Raw genomic sequence first — 21,484 nt, 5'->3', positions numbered from 1 at the left:
TATATTATATAGAGTCATTTCACACTGAGTGATCTATATCAAGTGTTTATTTCTATTAATGTTGATAATAATGGCTTACCGAAAAGTCATTATCTCAGAAAATTAGAATATTATATAAGACCAACTGAAATAATTAATTTAAAATTTAAACTCAGTAATGTTGGCGCCTACTGAAAAGTCTGTACAGTAAATGCACTCAATATTTGGTCAGGGCTCATTTTGCATGAATTACTACATTAATGTGATGTGGCATGGAGGCGTTCAGCCTGTGGCACTGCTGAGGTGTTATGGAAGCCCAGGTTGCTTCAGCTCGTCTGCATTGTTGGGTCTGGTGTCTCTCATCTTCCTCTTGACAATACTCCATAGATTCTCTATGGGGTTTAGGTCAGGCGAGTTTGCTAGCCAATCAAGCACAGTGATACTGTGGTTATTAAACCAGGTATTGGTACTTTTGGCAATGTGGACAGGTGCCAAATCCTGCTGGAAAATTTAATTTTCATCTCCAAAAATCTTGTCAGCAGAGGGAAGCATGAAGTGCTCTAAAATTTCCTGGTAGACAGCTGTGCTGACTTTGGTCTTGATTAAACACAGCTGACCCACACCAGCAGATGACATAGCTCCCCAAACCATCACTGATTGTGGAAACTTCACATTAGACCTCAAGCAGCTTGGATTGTGTCCTCTCCAGTCTTCCCCCAGAATTTAGGACCTTGATTTCCAAATGAAATGCAAAATTTACTTTCATCTGAGAACAACACCTTGGACCACTGAGCAACAGTCCAGTTCTTTTTCTCCTTGCCCAGGTAAGACGCTTTTGTCGTTTGCTATTGGTCATGAGTGGCTTGACACAACGAATGTGACAGTTGTAGCCCATGTCCTGGTTATGTCTGTGTGCGGTGGCTCTTGAAGCCCTGACTCCAGCAGCAGTCCACTCCTTGTGAATCTCGCCCAACTTTTTGAATAGCCTTTTCTTAACAATCCTATCAAGGCTGTGATTATTCCGGTTGCTTGTGCACCTTTTTCTACCACACTTTTTCCTTCAACTCAACTTTTCATTAATATGCTTGGATACAGTACTCTGTGAACAGCCAGCTTCTTTAGCATTAACCTTTTGTAGCTTGCCCTCCTTATGAAGTGTGTCAATGACTGCCTTGTGGATATCTGTCAAGTCAGCAATCTTCCTCATGATTGTGTAACCTACTGAACTAGACTAAAGGACCATTTAAATTGCTTAGGATGCCTTTGCAGATGTTTTGTGGTAAATATCCTAATTTTCTGAGATAATGACTTTGGGGTTTTCATCGGCTATAAGCCATAATCACCAACATTAACAGAAATAAACACTTGAAATAAATCACTCTGTTTGTAATGATCCTTTATAATATATGTGTTTCCCTTTTTGTATTGAATTACTGAAATAAATGACATTTTTTATGATATTCCAGTTCATTGAGATGCACTTGTAGATTGTGCCTTCATAAGGGCTGAAGAGAGCATGTGCCTAGGGCCTTCTCTCAGGCAATTCTCCAGTTTCTGCAACAAGATTTCTACAATTTTTAAGTTCATTACTAGAAATAACCACTACAAATACTTCTATAATTGACATTTATGAGATCTCAAACCAGTGGGTCCTGGTACCCGGTCTCGATGGAGAGGTAGCCTCACATGCTCACCTTGGAAGCCTGTTCTGTTGGATCGCTCTACCTCTGGGTGCAGAATACAGCTTTGTGCCGTGCTCCCTATACATTGTGAAGGGGTCAGTGAATGGTGTTGTCACCTATTGTGCCTGCGTAGACCAGACTAATGTTGTATAAAACTTCTTTTGTGTGCTGTGAATACTTGTATATACTAGCTAAATGTTACAGATGGTGGCTCCCCTTATGTCCATAGGAATTTGATGGTGCAATTGTTCATTGTTTTCTCCTAATAATTGACACCATATAACATCTTATCTGACACATCCTTGCTATTGTAGCCTTTTACCTTGATGTTTCTGTAGTGTGTTTCCTGTGGTAATTGTTAGGTGTGCTGTATGAAAGATAAAAGCTGGGATCAAAGGCGCTGTTCTTTATCTTCAGCCCCATCTGGCCCTGCCTTTATCTCTCTACAGGTATCCTCTATACTGACCAGGCCAATAATTATAACAGCTTTTTCATCGTCTCTCACCTGGAATTTCCTAAACAGACTTTTTTCTCTTTCATTAAACTTGTAGACACCATACATATTGATAATCTATGTGGACTTTTCTGTTTTTTATTCTGCAGGGAAGCAGTGGTTAGAGGTGAGGGGATGAAAGGCTAGTGAGAATTTAGGTGTAACAATATTTATCACTTATCCACATGATAAATGATAAATATATGATTGCTGGGGTCAGGCTGCTGAGACCTTAACCAATCCTGAAGCCTAAAGTCCCCCATACACCTTAAATAGTTGACGTCCTCTCGTTTGGCTGCCATCTATCTTGCCCCGCTCTCCCATCTCAGGAGTAGAGATGAGCGAACTCAAACAATAATGTTTGGTGTTTGCACCAAACACGGACTTGACCAAAAAGAAAATCAGTGTTCGTGTTTAGTGTTTGGGTACTTTACATATGCTAACCACTGTGCTCAGGTACCCTCAGTCCTTGGACCAATCCAAGCTGCTTGCAATGTTTAAATGGCTTTCACTGGGGGTAACAATAACGTGATCAGATGTATTGTGTACAAAACCCCTCCGTCCCCCAGAAGTTTTCTGTTTCTTGCTAGCTGTTTGTGGGCAGAGAGTCAAACTGCCCAATCAATAACTTTCAATAGGGTTTAGGTCAAGTCCAAGTCCCGAACTGAACAATATTTAGAGTCCAGCTGAACCCAGCAAACCCCAACTTCAATGGGTCTGCTCATCTCTACTTAGGAGCTCTCGTTCTGCCAAGCTCTTCTGTGTGTTCTATGAGAGCGCTTCTGCCAGACATCACCAGGATTTTTCTATATAACCTAAAGCCAGTGCTATACTGGCACTATCAGGCTGATTCTATACATACTGTATTTTTCGGACTATAAGACGCACCCTGGTTTTATAGGGGGAAAATAGGAAAATAAAATTTCAAGAAAAACATGTGGTCATGACACACTGTTATGGGGTGAGGATCAGCTACTGACACTGTTATGGGGGTAATGTCCCCAAATTTTCTACTAAGGTACCCCATCCTGGTAATGATCCTCCTGCCTTGTATATGATCCCCATCCTCGTGTGTGTGTATATATATATATATATATATATATATATATGTCCCTCATCCTGGTATAGCCCCCATCCTGCTATATAACCCCATCCTGGTATATGGCCCGCATCCTGTGGCACACAAAAGAAATAAACATTTATACTCACCTTTCCTCCCTCAACGCAGCATCGCTGCTGACATGTGTGAAGCCGTGTGCACAGTGATGACGTCCTCGCTGTGTGCACCGCTCTCCACACACATCAGGGGGCCAGCAGACAGGAGGACATCGTGATGCTGCAGGGATCGGTGTCCGGTGAGTATAGTAATTCACTGCCCCCTGCGCTGATGATGATGCTCGGGGGGGCAGTGAATACAGCCACACATGTTCACTCCAAGCTGTAGTTGCCAGGGATGATCACGTGTGCCGGGTGTTAATTATGCACGCATCCCCGCCCATCATCCCGCCCACCTGTCAGCGCTGAGAGATGATCGGCGGGAGTATGCAGTCCATATGAAATGAGCGGGCCCACGTGGTCACAGTAGGCGCTGCTACAGCCTGCTGATGCCACCAATGACTCGCTCCACCGCTGCACCCTCATTCCCCGCATATGTACTATGAGCCCTGCATTCCAACTATAAGACGCACCCCCCACTTTCCCCCAATATTTGGGGGAAAAACGTGCGTCTTATAGTCCGAAAAGTACGGTACCTTTAGTGGTCAGCTCAGATGTTTAAGTTTTGAAATCCAAGAAAGTAAAGTTTATAAAATCATCAGCTTCTTGAGTGACAGCAGCTGAGGAGCAGATATCTGGGGGGATATTCATACTTATCCCCTACCCCTGTTAGAATTAGCACAAGTATTATACAATCGATTTACTTATTCACTTTTTCATTAGCGGGACCTGTGTGAGGTCATAACCATGTGATCAGGGGCTCAGCTAACAAAGCTGATACCAGGAAGCAACATTTTTTGTTGGCTGAGGCCCTGCCCCTTCTGGTGACATGGGTATATGACCTCACCACAGGTCCTGCTAGTGAAAAATTAAATCGATTGGATAATACTTATGCTAATTCTTACAAGGGGAGGGGATAAGTATGAATACTCCCCCAGCTATTATCTGATCCTCAGCTGCTGTCGCTCAAAAAACTGATGATTTTATAAACTTTTACTTTCTTGGATTTTAAAACCTAAACATCCGAGCTGACCACTACAGGTATGTATAGAATCAGCCTGATAGTGCCAGCATAGCACTGGCTTTAGGTTATATAGGAAAATCCTGGTGATTGGTGTGCTTTAACAGATGGAGTTGTTAAAATTATTTAAAACACAGTCCAGCTTATGGAAGGACATAAATGCAAATCACATATTGGAATAAATGACATGGTGCTAGAAATGAGATGCCAAAGCAAAAACATGGTATACCACATCAGCACATCCAATGTAAATGTGTATAATGTGTATGCTGTCCTAAAGCAATGACTGTACAAGATGGCTGTTACCATCTTGTTTTAACCCCTTCAGCCCCCAGCCTATTTTAACCCTAAAGACCAGGCCGCTTTTTGCAATTTTGACCAGTGTCACTTTATGAGGTTATAACGCTAGGTGGAACGCTGCAACGGATCCCGGTGATTCTGAGATTGTTTTTTCGTGACATATTGGGCTTCATGTTAGTGGTAAATTTAGGCCGATATTTTTTACGTTTCTTTGTGAAAAAACGGAAATTTCGCGAAAAGTTTGAAAATTTTGTAATTTTCAAACTTTGAATTTTTATGCTCTAAAACTAATTAGACATATGACACAAAATAATTAATAAATAACATTTCCCACATGTCTACTTTACATCAGCACAATTTTGGAAAAAATAAAAAAAATTAAGGAAGTTATAGGGGTTCAAAGTTTAAGAGCAATTTCTCATTTTACAACAAAATTTACAAAACCACTTTTTTTAGGGACCACATCATATTTGAAGCGATTTTGGGAGGTCTACATGACACAAAACACCCTAAAGTGACACCATTCCAAAAATGGCACCCCTCAGGCTACTCAAAACCACATCCAAGAAGGTTATTAACCCTTCAGGTGCTTCACAGTAACTAAAGAAATGTGAAAGAAAAAAATGAACATTTTACTTTTTGCAACAAAATGTTAATTTAGCCTCAAATATTGCATTTCACAAGGGTAGCAGGATTAAATGAACCCCCAAAATTTGTTGGTCAATTTCTTCTGAGCACGCAGATACCTTATATGTGGCGAAAAAACACTGTTTGGGCGCACGGCAGGACTTGGAAGGGAAGGAGCGTCATATACTTTTTGAACAGAAAATTAGCTGGAATCGTTAGCTTCACCATGTTGCGTTTGGAGAGCCCCTCATGTGCCGAAACAGTGGTGCTCCCCCACATGTGACCCCATTTTGGAAACTAGACCCCTCATGGAATTTATCTAGATGTTTATTGAGCACTTTGAACCTCTGGGGGCTTCACAAAAGTTAATAAAGTTGAGCCGTGAAAATAATAAAAAAAAAAAATTACCACGAAATTGTTACTTCATCAAGGTAGTTTCTTTTTTCACAAGGGTATCAGGAAAAAATGCACTATAAAATGTATGGTGCAATTTCTCCTGAGTACACAGATTCCTCATATGTGGTTGAAATCAAATGTTTGGGCACATGGCAGGACTCGGAAGACAAGGAGGGTCAATTGACTTTTCAAACGCAAAATTGTCTGGAATAATTAGCGTATTCCATGTTTTGTTTGGAGACCCGAGGTGCCGAAACAGTGGCGCTCCCCCACTTCTGACCCCATTTTTGAAACTAGACCCCCCCATGGCATAACAAAAAAATCAGGACGCACGCACGGATGTGCTGCAAAAAGGGGGGGACTAGGTGGGATGGAAAAAAGAAGCCCTGTCCAAAGTAGAGTATGGCTGCAGGACGCTTGCTGATTAGGTACCTAATTGTTCAAGTTTTGTCTTTTTTTTTTTTATTTGGGGTGCACAAAAAAAGGAAAAACTCGAGCAACAATTACGTACCTGATCTGCCAATCACGTAGCTGATCAGCACTTGGCGCAAGTGGGGGGTGGAGGGCGGTGGGTTGGGTGGAAATAGGGAGTTGGGATTGGGGATAGTTAGAAAAGAGCCACGAACAATACTTACAGGATTACAGGATGCATCAGAACAGCAGCAGGATCACAGGAGAGATGGCAGCAGATGGGGGGGGCATCGGCAGATAAAGGGAGCATGGGTGGATCTGAGACGGTGGCGACTGGGAGAGGGTGGCTGCGGATGGGATAGGGCGCAGTGGATGGATGAGCGTTGGAGGAAAGGGGGAAGGGGAGTGGGAAGTGAGATTGGGGATAGTTGCCTTACAGGATGGATCTAGGCAGCAGGATCACAGGAGATGAAGGAGGCAGCAGATCGGGGAGGGTGAGAGGTGGGAGAGGGGGCAGCAGATCACGGGGGTGAGAAGTGGGGAGAGAGCGAACAGCAGATCACGGGAATTAGAGGTGAGGGGGCGGGCAGCCGATCACGGGGGTGAGGGGGCGGGCAGCCGATCACTGGGGTGAGAGCTGAGGGGGCTGTCAGCCGATCACGGAGGTGAGGGGGAGGGGGCGGTCAGCCAATCACGGGGGTGAGAGGTGAGGTGGCGGGCAAACTATCACGGGGGTGAGAGATGAGGGGGCGGGCAGCCGATCACGGAGGTGAGGGGGCGGGTAGCCGATCACGGAGGTGAGGGGGAGGGGGCGGGCAGCCGATCACGGAGGTGAGGGGGAGGGGTCGGGCAGCCGATCACGGAGGTGAGAGGTAAGGGGGCGGGCAGCCGATCACGGGGGTGGCCAGAAGATCACGGAGGTGAGGGGGAGGAGGCGGGCAGCCGATCACGGAGGTGAGGGGGCGGGAGCCGATCGGGGAGAGCGGTGGCAGATAGAGGAGGGCGGCGGCGGATCGGGAGGCTTTTCGCCGGTTTGATATAGTACAATGGCAGCGCGGCAACTTCCGGGTCCCATGCTTCGGTCTCATGACAGCATGGGACCGGAGCTTGTTGCCCTGCCATCGTACTGTATAAACTGTACTGGTGTGCTCCAGGACTGATAAGTGAAGCTAAGGGGAGCGGTCTCCGGCCCCAGGTCCACGGTGATTGAAGAGATCGGTCAGAAGGTCGGTCTCTCCCATCAGAGCTGCTGGAGCTGGTGAAAGGTGATCCAGCTGAGGTCAGCCAGCTCCAGCCAATAACCAGTGCTACAGCTGCACTGATCATGCCTGGATTTCAATATTTTAGCCATTTTAAATGGCTGAAACATTAGAGTGGCTGTGATTTGGCTGAGCGGCATTCGTCAGCCAATCACAGCCTCCGTAGGTCCCGGCGAGGAGGCACCACCCCTCCTGAGGTCAGGCACAGGTCCCCACCTTCCCGAATCTGAGGTTTGTCTGAACCGATCGCAGTCACCGGGGGTACGGTGCCGCAATTCGCCATGACGGATACATCCATCATGGGTCTTCAAGTACTAGGGCACCATGACGGATGTATCCGTCAAAGGTCGTGAAGTGGTTAAGATAATGTAAAAATTCAGGAAATGTATGGGGATAACTGAAAGGACTGCAAAACAACAATAGAATATTCCGCTATTCTACTTTTGCGCGTATATATTGATATCTATGTTGTAATAACACCTGGGTGGAAGCAAACGTACATATAGAGATTATCATCACTGTCCCCATTGGAGATGACAAACTAAACTCCCTTCCAGGATGTCTTTGGAGTATGGGAAGAAACACTGGGAAACATGTAAACTCCTTGCAGATGTTGTCCTTGGTGGGATATGAACCCAGGACCCCAGCGCTGCAAATCTAGAGTAAGTGCAATCTGACCAGTGACTTGAATACAAGTGTACATTGTGTCTTGTATGACCTTGGTACAGTTTCTCCAAAGACGTTTTGCATTTGCTTTGAAGATTTAGAAATTCTTTTTAACACAACGAATTTTGTAAGGTCCATAATATATACCCCGGATTTCACATTTTGAACTTCGAGTTGATAAAGATAATAAGTAAAAACACAGCACAGCGGAAACGATAAGAAGCAGACTTCTGTCTCATGCCAGATCTACAGAACAGCTGCACAAATATTTTCTGACTATGAAACTTTGTTTTGACATTTTTGTAAACTCTTGAATGTGTGAGACATTGATAAAAGAGACAAAACTATACAAGAACTAAAGGAACAGGAAAAGAATGATGTGCTGTCCTCTATAGAACTGTGCTTTATGGCATCTACCTTACATCCAAACACCCTGCAGTATAGACGTCAGAGGAGGAACCGTATAATATCTTCCGTGTTTAGAGTGCATCTTTAGGCAGACAGTCATCTACCTGCTAACCTCTCACAAGATGCAAAGTCTCTGACAATGATATGTTGACATTTCCTTTTAAAAGATGTTTGGAGTTATACAGTTGAAACACATTGCATGGTCTAAAAATCTCCTTGCACCATTTTGTCGCTCTCCACAAGGAATAACGTTTCCTCATATACCCTTTGTTAGAGGCCTCTTACCCAGCCTAATTTGCATTAATGATGGGCAAACACATTTCTGGAAATATGGTGTCTGATTTGGCTTCTTATCCTAAGTCATGTGGCAATGCTCATTAACCCCTTACTCACATATGTCATACCAGTATTCTCTGAAATTGATACGGGCTCACGTGCCGAGCCGACATCTTTTCCAGCAGATGATGGCTGGAAATCAGTCATCATGGGACTTTAACAGCTGTGGGTGGAGCGGAACGCCACCCATGGCTGTTAACCTTTTAAACGCTGCTGTCAATCTCTGACAGCTGCATGTAACAAGCCTTGGAAGGGGGCGCATCATTCTATGTACCAGTTAGTGCCTTGTGGAGCACCAATGGGTTGCAATGACAGTCGAGGGTCTACTGTCTATGTCTATCAGAACGATACTCCTGTAAAAGCCAGCATTTAGCTAAGTGGGCCAAATAGTCTTGGGGAAACTAAGGGGCACTTTGCACGCTGCGACATCGCTACTGCGATATCGTCGGGGTCAAATCGAAAGTGACGCACATCCGGCGCCAGTAACGATGTCGCAACGTGTAAAGCCTAGATGCGCCGATAAACGATCGCAAAAGCGTTGTAAATCGGCGATATGTGTAGCGTCGGTCATTTCCATAATGTCGGTACGATGTTGTTCCTCGTTCCTGCGGCAGCATATATCACTGTGTGTGAAGCCGCAGGAGCGAGGAACATCTCCTACCTGCCTCCACCAGCTATGTGGAAGGAAGGAGGTGGGCGGGATGTTTACATCCCGCTCATCTTCGCCCCTCCGCTTCTATTGGCCACCTGCCGTGTGACGCCGAAGTGATGCCGCACGACCCGCCCCCCTTAGGAAGGAGGCGGGGCGCCGGCCAGAGCGACGTCGCAGGGCAGGTAAGTGCATGTGAAGCTGCCGTAGCGATAATGTTCGCTACGGCAGCTATGACAAGATATCGCATGTGCAACGGGGGCGGGTACTATCGCGCTCGGCATCGCTAGCATCGGCTAGCGATGTCGCAGCGTACAAAGTACCCCTAACGGTCCATTGACTTGTCAAAGGGTTCATTTACTTTTCAGGAGCGGACTTTAGAAATACTACAATGTAAAAAAGGGACTGTTAGGCAGGGAATTTAGTTACGTAGGCACTGTTTTACTATTTAAAGGTTACCTTGAAACGGTAAACCAGTAAAAAGTAAAACAAAATATGAAAAAATACCCATTTGCTATAGTTGCATTTGTAAAAGACCTATCAAGATATAAAATAAATTAATCTTATCTGTAAACAATATAATGAGACAAAAAATGTCAGAATTACATTTTTTGGCCATGCAACATTGCGATAAAATGCAATAAGAGGTAATCAAAATGGTATCAGTAAAAACATCAGCTCAAGGCGCAAAAGTAAGCTCACGCACACTCCCAGATCCCGAAAAATGAGAACATTACAAGTCTCGAAAATAACGACATGAGCTATTTTTAATTTATTTATTTATTTATTTTTTTAAATACAATTTTCCATTTTTTTTTTCACCACTTAAATAAATAGAAATTACTATGCATATTTCGCATCTACATGGCTTCATTTTCCGCTCAGTGCTGTAACCACACCCTGGCCATGACTGATGGTTGGCACAGCAGCACCTCAGTATCGAGCCGACTGTCAGTCAGTACTTTGTCGTGGTTATGCCCGTTGTTCACCGTATACTATGCCGCACAAGCTGTGGTTCTGTGAAGCTTCCAGGAGGAATAAAGTTAATTTCTTCCCAGTTGCCAAGTTTACAGTTCAGTGGCCATACAGGATTAGAATGCTATTAACCAGACTAACAGCGTTTGGAGGCATGACGGGATCATGTACATCTACAGGACATGACCAGGTCTCATTAAAAAAAAACATCCTAGAAAAGTTGCAACAAATACGAATAATAGTCAGCGTATTAACACTAACTTTACCATTTTGGACTATTCCTTAAAATTATGTTCCAGGTTTAAATTAATGAAATCTCAACGTCCTGGTCCCAGGTTTATCAAGCTACAAACGTATTTGAATAAATATGACATTTTATTAAGCTGTACAGTTTACAAGTGGCATCTTTTTGTGAATCATTGAAAATGGCCTCTGTAATCCAAAATATAATGTCCTAGTACTATAGAACATCATTGGAAATAGCTGAAAAAATCTTTTTTGCTATTCTGCACTGAGATACAAAGCATTACAAAGAACATAAACTACCATTCTCAAAAAATTGTTGAAATAAAATAAATCCTCTTATATTCCCAAAAAGAATGACCTTCAAGTCCCTGTAATTTTAAGAAATAGCTCTGTCAAAGTAGATAAGAAATGTGGTATACTGCAGACATTTTTAATTTTATTCCAAAATTATTTTAAAGGACCAGCAATAGTTTTTTTTCTATCTTTCCCACTACCCTACTACCCCTGACTCTAGAATCTCAAGTAGAATTGGATGTTTGAGGAACTTAATAATAACATGAAACCACAAGGACAGTTTATAGCACATTAAAGGGAACCTGTCACCAGATTTGGCGACTATAAGCTGCAGCCACCACCAGTGAGCTCTTTTATACAGCATTCCAGAATACTGTATATAATAGCCTAGGCCGCTCTGTGTAACATTTGAAAGGTTTTTTTTATACTCACCTAGGGGGCGGTCCGGTCCAAGGGGTGTCGCTGCTCTCCGGTCCAGCGCCTCCTATCTGCGGCGATTCTTGTCCTCCTTCTACCCAGCCTAGTGTGCATGACGCTTTGTAGGTCATCCATCCAGGCCGGCATTGCAGTCCTGCGCAGGCGCACTTTGATCTCCCTGCTGAGGGCAGATCAAAGTACTGTAATGCCCAGGCACGAGAAAAGGTCAAAGAACGCCCATGGATGCGCATTATAATAATTTGATCTGCCCTCAGCAGGCCAGATCTAAGTGTGCCTTTGCAGGACCGCAATGCTGGCCTGGATGGATGACGTAGGACACATCATGCACACTGGGCATGGTATAAGGAGGACGGCCACTGCAGCAGAGAGGAGGCTCCGGACCGGAGAGCAGGAACACCAATCGGACCAGACTGCCCCCTTGGTGAGGATAATAAATGTCTTTTTATGTTATATACAGTAGCCTGGGCTCTTATATACAGTATTCTAGAAGGCTGTATATAAGGGCTCACTGGTGATGACCGCAGCTTATTGTCGCCAAATCTGGTGACTAGTTTCCTTTTAAGGCCTAATAGAAAACAACCTAAAACCGGCAGAAATCTACAGTACAACCAGCCAGCAAATCTGAGTCCAAAACAGTTTTTATTTCCACTGTAAAGAATTTTCTTGTTAGTTAAAAGATGGGAGCAGATATATTGGTGCTGTCATGTTTGTAGCTGAGATGTCCCTGTAATTCAGACACAAACACAGTGGCAGGTTTGTTCTCATGGTATTTGTCTGCAGCTAGTGTGACGTCCTATAATTTACCAATACTTTAAACATCTCCCATCTTCTCGTCACTTCATTACAGGACTTGCGATGTTACAAACCTCTAATAAGTCCTTGCTCTCCTTCAATATCTGTAGAGGGTCGTGTGTGACATGCTGGGCAGCATAGATTGCACTGCCTGGTGCAATACAAGCAAATAATGGAGACCGCACTCTCCATCTGGTATGAACCAAAATAACGTGATCCACCCATATTGCAATGTACACAACTTCCATGAAAATATGAAAAAGACTAAAGACCCAGAGTCTTTGAAATATTAATAAAGTGTGGATTTATTACTGCCACATAGTGTGCAATGTGGTGGTAATACACCACACTATGTGGTGTTAATAAATCCACACTATATGGTGATAATAAATCCTCATTTTATCAAATTTTCAAAGAGCCTGGTGCCGTTGTCTTTTTGATATATTTTTGCAGTGTCTGGTGAGTAGGTGAGTAGCAGTTCAACGTGTCAGTAGCACATCTGTGTTGTGTGTCAAGGCAACGACTATTTACAGCACCACCTTTTACTTTGTAAACGATGGTCAGGCATGCAAAATAATAATAATAATAATTTTATTCATTTATATAGCGCTATTAATTCCACAGCGCTTTACATACATTGGAAACACTGTCCCCATTGGGGCTCACAATCTAGAGTCCCTATCTGTATGTTGTCTGAGAGGAATCATGGCAACTGATGGCCATGACTTTCATTACCCCACCCACAGCAAGCACTGTCCATATGAAAACCAATATTATATTGTGACTAAAATAAAAACCAAATTATTTTTGATCTATGATGGCATTAGCTGATATCCCTCAAGAAGACCATAGGTACTTGTGAGCTGTCTCAAGACCTTTGCAGCCTTTTTATTGCAAAACATACCGATGGCATTTGTCTTCCGAATAATTTTTAACCTGCTGAAGATTTAAGTGAGCATTGTTTCCAGCCATAATCCAGAACTGGAAAGAACATCATTTTCATAAACCGGTCACGACCAGGTGCTCCCCACAAAATTTCAGACAAAGGAGTGAAAAGAATTATGAGAAGAGTTGTCCAAGCGCCAAGAAACACCCGTGGAGATCTGGAGAAAGTCCTGGAATCAGCAGGTTCAATTATTTCAAAGAAAACAATAAGCAAGGCTAAGTTCACACAGGGCATCTTTTGGTGTGTTTTTGGTGCGTTTTTGAGGTCACAGAGATGCACTAAAATGCATGCATTTCCTTCTAGCAAAGTCTGAGATTTCGATTTTGCTGTCGACACTGGGCATCTTTTGTTGGATTCATATTGGCTGCGTTTTTGAAGATGCACCCATAATGCAGCATGTCAATTTTTGTGTGTTTTTCAAGTGTTTTTGAGCCGTTCAAGTCAATAGATTTGATTGGGCAAAACGCATTGCGTTTTTTTTATGCATTTTTGCTGCAGTTCGCTTTTGATGTGTTTTATTGTGACAAAAACGCTGCATCTTTGTAGTAAAAAAAAAAAAAAAAAAAAAAAAAAAAGATGCTGCGTGTGAATATACACTTCCAGTCAATAGATTTGACTTAAAAACGCATTGAGCAAAAACGCATTGTGTTTTTTGATGCGTTTTTGCTGCGGTGCATTTTTGTTGTGTTTTTTTTTGGGACAAAAACGCTACATCTTTGTGGTAAAAACAAAGATGCAGTATGTGAACATACTCAAATGTTCTCAACCTCAGTGGCACTCAGCACACAAGACTCCATTGCTGAACGAAAAGCATGTTCAAAGGCGTTTCAAGTTTGCTCAACAACATTTAGAAAAGCCTGTGAAATACTGGGAGAATATAGTCTGGTCAGATGAGACTAAAATCAAATTCTTTGGATGTTATAATACACACTATGATTGGAGGCCAAAAGGCACTGCATATCACCCCAAAACACCATGCCAACAGTGAAGTTAGGAGGTGCGAACATGATGGTGTGGGGCTATTTTTCAGCATACGGCACAGGCAAATTTAATGTGATTGAAGTAAGGATGAATAGACAAATGTAGCAAGACATTTTTGATAAAAATCTGCTTCCATCTACCAAAATGATGAAGTTGAAAGAAGGGTGGACATTTCAAATGAAAAATTATCCCAGATGATTTCAGAAAATGCACACAGCCAAGGAAACTCCCAATTGGTTTCAGAGAAAGAAAATAAAGCTGCTAGAATGGCCCACTCACCTGACCTGAATCCAATAGAAAATGTATTTAAAAAACTAAAACTCTCAGTTCATCGAAGGAGCTTCTGAACCTTCAGGATTTGCAGAGTGTTTATGTGAAAGAATAAGCCAAAATCACACCTGAGCAATGCATGCGACTAGTTTCTCCAGACAGGAGGCGCCTTGAAGCTATCATCACCAACAAAAGCTTTTGTACAAAATATTAAATAAATTTCAGTAAGCGTGTTCAATACTTTTTCCCTGTGTAATTTCTTTTAGATCAGTAAATTTATGGTTTTATTTTTTTGCCTGTGTGGATTTAGATGGGTTGTTACCGACATCTGTTGAGATACAGTGCTGGCCAAAAGTATTGTCACCCCTGCAATTCTGTCAGAGAATACTCAGTTTCTTCCTGAAAATGATTGCAATCACAAATTCTTTGGTATTATTATCTTAATTTAATTTGTCTTCAATGAAAAAAAATTAAAAAAATTGTCATAAAGCCAAATTGGATATAATTCCACACCAAACATAAAAAAGGGGGTGGACAAAAGTATTGGCACTGTTTGAAAAATCATGTGATGCTTCTCTAATTTGTGTAATTAACAGCACCTGTAATTTACCTGTGGCACCTAACAGGTGTTGGCAATAACTAAATCACACTTGCAGCCAGTTGACATGGATTAAAGTGGACTCAACCTCTGTCCTGTGTCCTTGTGTGTACCACATTGAGCATGGAGAAATGAAAGAAGACCAAAGAACTGTCTGAGGACTTGAGAATCCAAATTGTGAGGAAGCATGAGCAATCTCAAGGCTACAAGTCCATCTCCAAAGACCTCAAAGTTCCTGTGTCTACGGTGCGCAGTGTCATCAAGAAGTTTAAAGCCCATGGCACTGTGGCTAACCTCCCTAGATGTGGAAGGAAAAGAAAAATTGACGAGAGACTTCAACGCAAGATTGTGCAGATGGTGGCTAAAGAACCACGACTAACATCCAAACAAGTTCAAGCTACCCTGCAGTCTGAGGGTACAACAGTGTCAACCCGTATTATCCATCAGCGTCTGAATGAAAAGGGACTGTATGGTAGGATACCCAGGAAGACCCCACTTCTTACCTCGAGACATAAAAAAGCCAGGCTGGAGTTTGCCAAAACTTACCCGAGAAAGCCTAAAACGTTTTGCAAGAATGTTCTCTGGTCAGATGAGACAAAAGTAGAGCTTTTTGGGAAAAGTCATCAACATAGAGTTTACAGGAAAAAAAAAAGAGGCATTCAAAGAAAAGAACACTGTCCCTACAGTCAAACATAGCGGAGGTTCCCTGATGTGTTGGGGTTGCTTTGCTGCCTCTGGCACTGGACTGCATGACCGTATGCTTGGCATTATGAAGTCTGAAGACTATCAACAAATTTTGCAGCATAATGTAGGGCCGAGTGTGAGAAAGCTGGGTCTCCCTCAGAGGTCATGGGTCTTCCAGCAGAACAATGACCCAAAACACACTACAAATAGCACTAGAAAATGGTTTGAGAGAAAGCACTGGAGACTACTAAAGTGGTCAGCAATGAGTCCAGACCTGAATCCCATAGAACACCTGTGGAGAGATCTCAAAATGGCAGTTTGGAGAAGGCACCCTTGAAATCTCAAGGACCTGGAGCAGTTTGCCAAAGAAGAATGGTCTAAAATTCCAGCAGAGCATTGTAAGAAACTCATTGATGTTTACCGGAAGCGGTTGTTCACAGTTATTTTGGCTAAAGGTTGTGCAACCAAGTATTAGGCTAATGTGGGCGTCACATGATACGATCTATCGTGCGATCGCACGAGCGATCGTACCTGCCCCTGTGGTTTGTGCGTCACGGGTAAATCGCTTCCCGTGGCGCACAAAGTCATTAAACCGCCGTCACACGTACTTACCTGCTGAGCGATGTCGCTGTTGGCGGCGAACATCCACTTTCTGAAGGGGGTGGGACGTTCAGCGTCACAGCGACGACAGAGTGGTCGCCCAATAGAACTGGAGGGGTGGAGATGAGCGGGACGTAAACATCCCTCCCACCTCCTTCCTTCCGCATAGCTGCGGGAGCTGCGGGAAGCGGGTAAAATGTGTTCATAAAAATGAGCGACGTGTCAACGATACGCGATTTGCGAATGTTCTGCGTCGCTCGTAGGTGTCACACGGTATGACGTCGTAAACGATGCCGGATGTGCGTCACGAAAACCGTGACCCCGACGACATATCACACGATAGATCGTCTCTTGTGACGCCCGCATAAGGGTACCAATACTTTTGTCTGGCCGATTTTTGTGTGAAGTGATCAATGATTTGATTTTTGTTTCTTTCTCTTTTGTGTTTTTTCATTGCAAGGAAAATAAATGAAGTTAATAATACCAAAGAATTTGTGATAATACTCAGTTTCTTCTTGAAAATGATTGTAATCTGACGGAATTGCAGGGTTGCCAATACTTTTGGCCAGCACTTTATTCATGTCAGTAGAAATACATTTACTTAGAAATTTGGTGTCGTGTTCAATACTTATTTCACCCACTGTATTTCTTAGTTAACACATTTTAAATAATATAATGGTCTAAAGGTGATTGCATTAGAAAATGCAGTAGGTTGCAGTTCTGAAGAATGAAATATGCAACAGTTTAAACATTTTTTTCTTGGGCGCCATCACTTTCAACAATCTACATTTACTTTACAGTGGTGTTCTCCACAAATCATGTGTATAGTTCATGTAGATGGATTCCCTATCTTTACTTAAATCAATTAAAGGCTTTGTTTTTTTCTACTTATCTTTTTCAGGGCCCAGAACTGATGAATAAATATGTTGGTGAGTCAGAAAGGTCGGTTCGCGAGGTAAGTTCAGCATAGAATTTGGTTTGAATTTAAAAGTTAAAATATTCAATTATGTGCTTTCTTCAAATACAGATTTTTTAAGCATGAAGTTTTATTTGTGTTCTGTCGTACTAAATTGGTAAATGATTGGTTAAATGGTAAGACTGCCCTTATAAAATTTTGCTACCTCCTAATCTGATTCATTTTCCTACTTTCTCTAAGCAATGTGACCAAAGCCATATTGATTTATAAATGCCTGATTGAACATGGCTATACAGTCCCTGACAGAAGTTCTGTCGCTTATCTATGTTATGTAAATAAAAGCTTATAACCTGACTTGAAATTCATCCATTAGTTTTATAAATTACTCTTTTGAAAGCTGAAACCCTCTCAAATTTGGTTTAGGTTATGAAAATAAAGTTGCTGCAAAGCTGAAATATTAATCATTTAATGAACACAGTAAGGTCAGATTTTGGCAAGACAAAAATGTTGTCGCCCACAGAAAGGTGAAATTCAAACAAATAATTAACTTCTAATACAAAGATATGTTGCATAACATTGGTGAATGTTGTGGTGCTACTAGTGCCATATTTAATATTTTGTGTCACTTCTATGAGCTTGAAGGACTGCATCCATGCGGTTCAACATTGATTCATACAATTTATTGATGAAGTCATCAGGAATAGAAAAGTATGCAGTCTTACTTGCCTCCCAGAGTTCATCTAGATTATTGGGTTATTTTTATAACCTATACTAAATTTGGGAGGGTTTCAGGTTTTAAAAGAGTAATTTTTAAAACCAATGGATGAATTTAAAGTCAGGTTATAAGCTTTTATTTACATAACAAGGATAAGTGACAGAACTTCTGTCAGGGACTGTAAAGGTACCGTCACACATAACGAGATCGCTAGCGAGATCGCAGCTGAGTCACGGTTTCCGTGACGCAGTAGCGATCCCGTTAGCGATCTTGTTATGTGTGACACCTACCAGCGAGCATGGCCCCTGCTGTGAGATCTCTAGTCGTTGCAGAATGGTCCAGGCCACTTTCTTCAAAGGCGATGTCCTGCTGCGCAGGACACATCGCTGTTTTTGACACTGTGTGACAGGGTCACAGTGACTGCTGAGATCGTTATACAGGTCGCTACTGCGATCTGTATTGTTCCTGCATCGCTGGTAAGTTCTGACTGTGTGACATCTCACCAGCGACCTCTCAGCGACTTACCTGCGATCCCTATCAGGTCGCATCGTTTTTGGGATCGCAGGTAAGTTGTGTGTGACTGGGCCTTAAGTCCAACAGACTTGTTCAGCAGAGACAGACGTAAAGAAGATCAGTCACCATGTCAAAAGTGTTAGAAGTGAGTGATAGGTGTCTTTCTATACAGGCACGCATGGAGAAACCTGTCACTCCAGTTCAGTGGGCAAAGAGAATCCGCCTGTTCAGCTAGTCTCTTGTGCGGCTCCGTGGCATTTAGAGTAGGTTTTTGTCTGAAAGACTGCAGCTCTTAAGAGTTAAACATACATGGCTGAAATCATGCATTCAGCTTTTGATATATGCTGCTCGTGGATCAGACTGGTTGTGTTAGGTTTCAATTAAATTACCAGTTAATTACAAATCCGCAGTGTGGTTGCTGTTGAATTTTCATTCAAACTTTGGGTTTTCTAACCTCTTCATGCATTGGGTTGGGACTGTGGGTATGGTCGTCAGCTCTGCTCCGACCCTCTGCTGCATCTGGTGTCTGTATCTTCTCATTATTTCGTATCAGCTTCTGCACACACTGACCTCCCACTGGGATTCAGGAAAATGGCGCTGGTAGCAGCACATGCACCCATTGAGCTCTCGGCAGGCATTAGGTAAATGGCCCTGGCACATGTGCAGATTGAGATCTGTCTGCAAATGAGCCGACAGTAGCGGCATTTTCCTGAAGCCCACTGTGAGGTCCGTCTGCGCAGGATCAGATGCAAAATTTAAAATACGACACGAACACCAGACACAGCGGATGAGCCAGGACAGAGCCAAAGACTATACCTAAAGTTCCACCCTGATGGTGAAGAGCTTAGAAAACCCAAACTTATCATGTAAATGAATCAACAACCAGGCTGTGGATTTGTACACTGAAGGTATCTATTGGATCAGTAGGACATCGCCATAAGGCCCAAACCTTAATTTTAACAAGCATGATCCCGATTGCAGGTTCTCTTTAGGGGAACCTCTCAAATCTCTTATGTCCTCCCACCTACCAGCATTCACATGTGTATGCCAAAATTCCCTCCCAAACCAGCCCTCTATAATGTTATTTATTAAAATCAATGTTTAAAAAAAGCATTTATAAAGTGCGCCATTCCTATGCTTACTAGGACCTTGACTAGTCGAAGGGGTGTTTTTTCCCAGGCTAGTCGGCCCTTTTTCCATGTTATCACACCCCTGTGGACGTGATAACATGATCTCCATAAGCTGGCATCAGCTCCTGTAAACTTTGCGTATGCGCGGCTCATTTCGACAGCGTCGTTGTAGCTCAGAAGTTGAGTGTACACTTTCTGTTTTCAGAGAGGTGCTTTGTGCGAGATCTGAAGTGCAGAAGCTGTTTCCCCGATCATGCGCAATGTGCCACAGTGACACTGCAGAAATGAGCCACACGTCTTCGCAAGATTGCCAGGAGCTGCGGTGGTGCGAGCTCCTGGAAATTATATTATCAAGCCCACAGAAGCGTGATAGTATGGTAAAAGGGCCAACTAGTCTTGGGAAGCAACGCACCTTTGACTAGTCAAGGCTCTAATTAGCATAGGAACAGCGCACTTTATAAATGCTTTTTTAAAACATTGATATGAGTGAATAGCTTTATATAGGTCTGGTTAGATAGGTATTTTGGCATATAGGGATCAATGGTGCTGGATTGGAGGGCATAGGGGATCTGACAGGTGCCCTTTAAGCTGGTCATTCACATTAGTCCAATAGCGATTAAAGATGCCTTTGTGGTTGACAACTCAATGTGTAGCTGGGAAAAAAAATCATCTGCTTATATCCAGCTAATATGTATGGACACTTTTCAGCTCATGGGAATAAAAGGAATTTTCTTACGGAGACTAATAACCCATCCTCATATTATGCTGCCCGCAAATTGACGGCTTGTTACATGTATTAATTTAGGAAATCCTATAATTCCTACCACAGCATTAGCACTAATATCTTTCCCATTCTGGACTCCAAGCTGACCTAACTGCTGATACATTGTAACAGATTGGCATTTGGAAGAGAAACATAATGTTTGAAAGAAAGATTTTCATAACTTTTCATTTTTCAAGAGACCTTTTAATACATGAGCCTGAAATCCCTCTGTTAACACTGCTGGACATACAGTATATGCAGAAAATGAGTGTAGTACAGGCACAAGAGCTATTCCAACACTATGTGAAGGGGATGTCATCAGTATACTATAGCTGACACTGCTGCATTGCTCAGGATTAGAGATAACTCCATCCCCATATTATGGTCCCTGGAAAATTGCGGCGACATGTCCAATTTTGATCCAAGGGTCAGAACAAAATCACCAATGACGGTCATTGACATCCAAGTGTGGTCCAATTTTCGTGAACTGTCAGAATGAAGAAGGTAGAGAAACTTTTTTTTTTTTTGTCCATGTATGAGAAAAAACTGTTGACAGTTGGACCAAAAATCGGTACGTTTTTCTCATACATGGAAAAAAACGCACGTCTGAATGATCCCTAATGAGGATCTAGAGAATTAACGTCACTTTTCTCAGCTCTATGTTAACGTAGCCACATTTTATTTGTCTGTATATGTTTTGTCTTAAAAAATAACGAAAAGTTTTTCCAGATATTTTATTCTTTTAAATTGTTTTTTATCCCTTAGATATTCAGGAAAGCAAGAGCAGTTTCTCCAGCCATTCTCTTCTTTGATGAAATAGATGCTTTGGCTGTTGAGAGAGGAAGGTAGGACATTTTTCTTTCATATTTGGGTTCTCCTTGATTTTTTTCTTTACTTTATTTAATTCTGAAGCTAAATCTAAAGATCATTTACAGTAAATTACAAAAATGTAAATTATCCAGTCAAATGCTTTAGATTAATAACTTTTAGAAAGCGATTCATCAAAGTTTTTAGGCAGAATTCTGATGGGAAACCCATTGAAAAGTCATAACATTTTTGCCCAAGACTAGGCTGTGCAAAGTTTTTTGGGCTTTAGGTTTTTCACACTCGAAGGAACCTTGCAAATCCCCCTTGTAAATTCACGACAAATGGTGACTTTCCTTACACCACAAATCTTATTC

At 42.4% G+C, this 21,484-nt stretch overlaps 1 protein-coding gene across 3 annotated transcripts in view; it reads left to right on the top strand.

Moving 5' to 3' along the window:
- AFG2A (AAA ATPase AFG2A) overlaps nt 1-21,484 on the top strand; it is a 603,999-nt gene that overhangs the window by 148,147 nt on the left and 434,368 nt on the right. For all 3 annotated transcript variants that reach the window (XM_075348829.1, XM_075348848.1, XM_075348839.1), the window contains exons 12-13: nt 17,168-17,221; nt 21,069-21,148. In XM_075348829.1, coding sequence (XP_075204944.1) covers nt 17,168-17,221; nt 21,069-21,148 — 134 coding nt within the window. The remainder of the gene's footprint in view (nt 1-17,167; nt 17,222-21,068; nt 21,149-21,484) is intronic.

This window comes from Anomaloglossus baeobatrachus, chromosome 1 (assembly GCF_048569485.1).
Source record: "Anomaloglossus baeobatrachus isolate aAnoBae1 chromosome 1, aAnoBae1.hap1, whole genome shotgun sequence".
NCBI lineage: Eukaryota > Metazoa > Chordata > Amphibia > Anura > Aromobatidae > Anomaloglossus > Anomaloglossus baeobatrachus.
The sequence above is the reverse complement of the archived record's forward strand: the minus strand, read 5'-3'. Positions and strand labels throughout refer to the sequence as shown.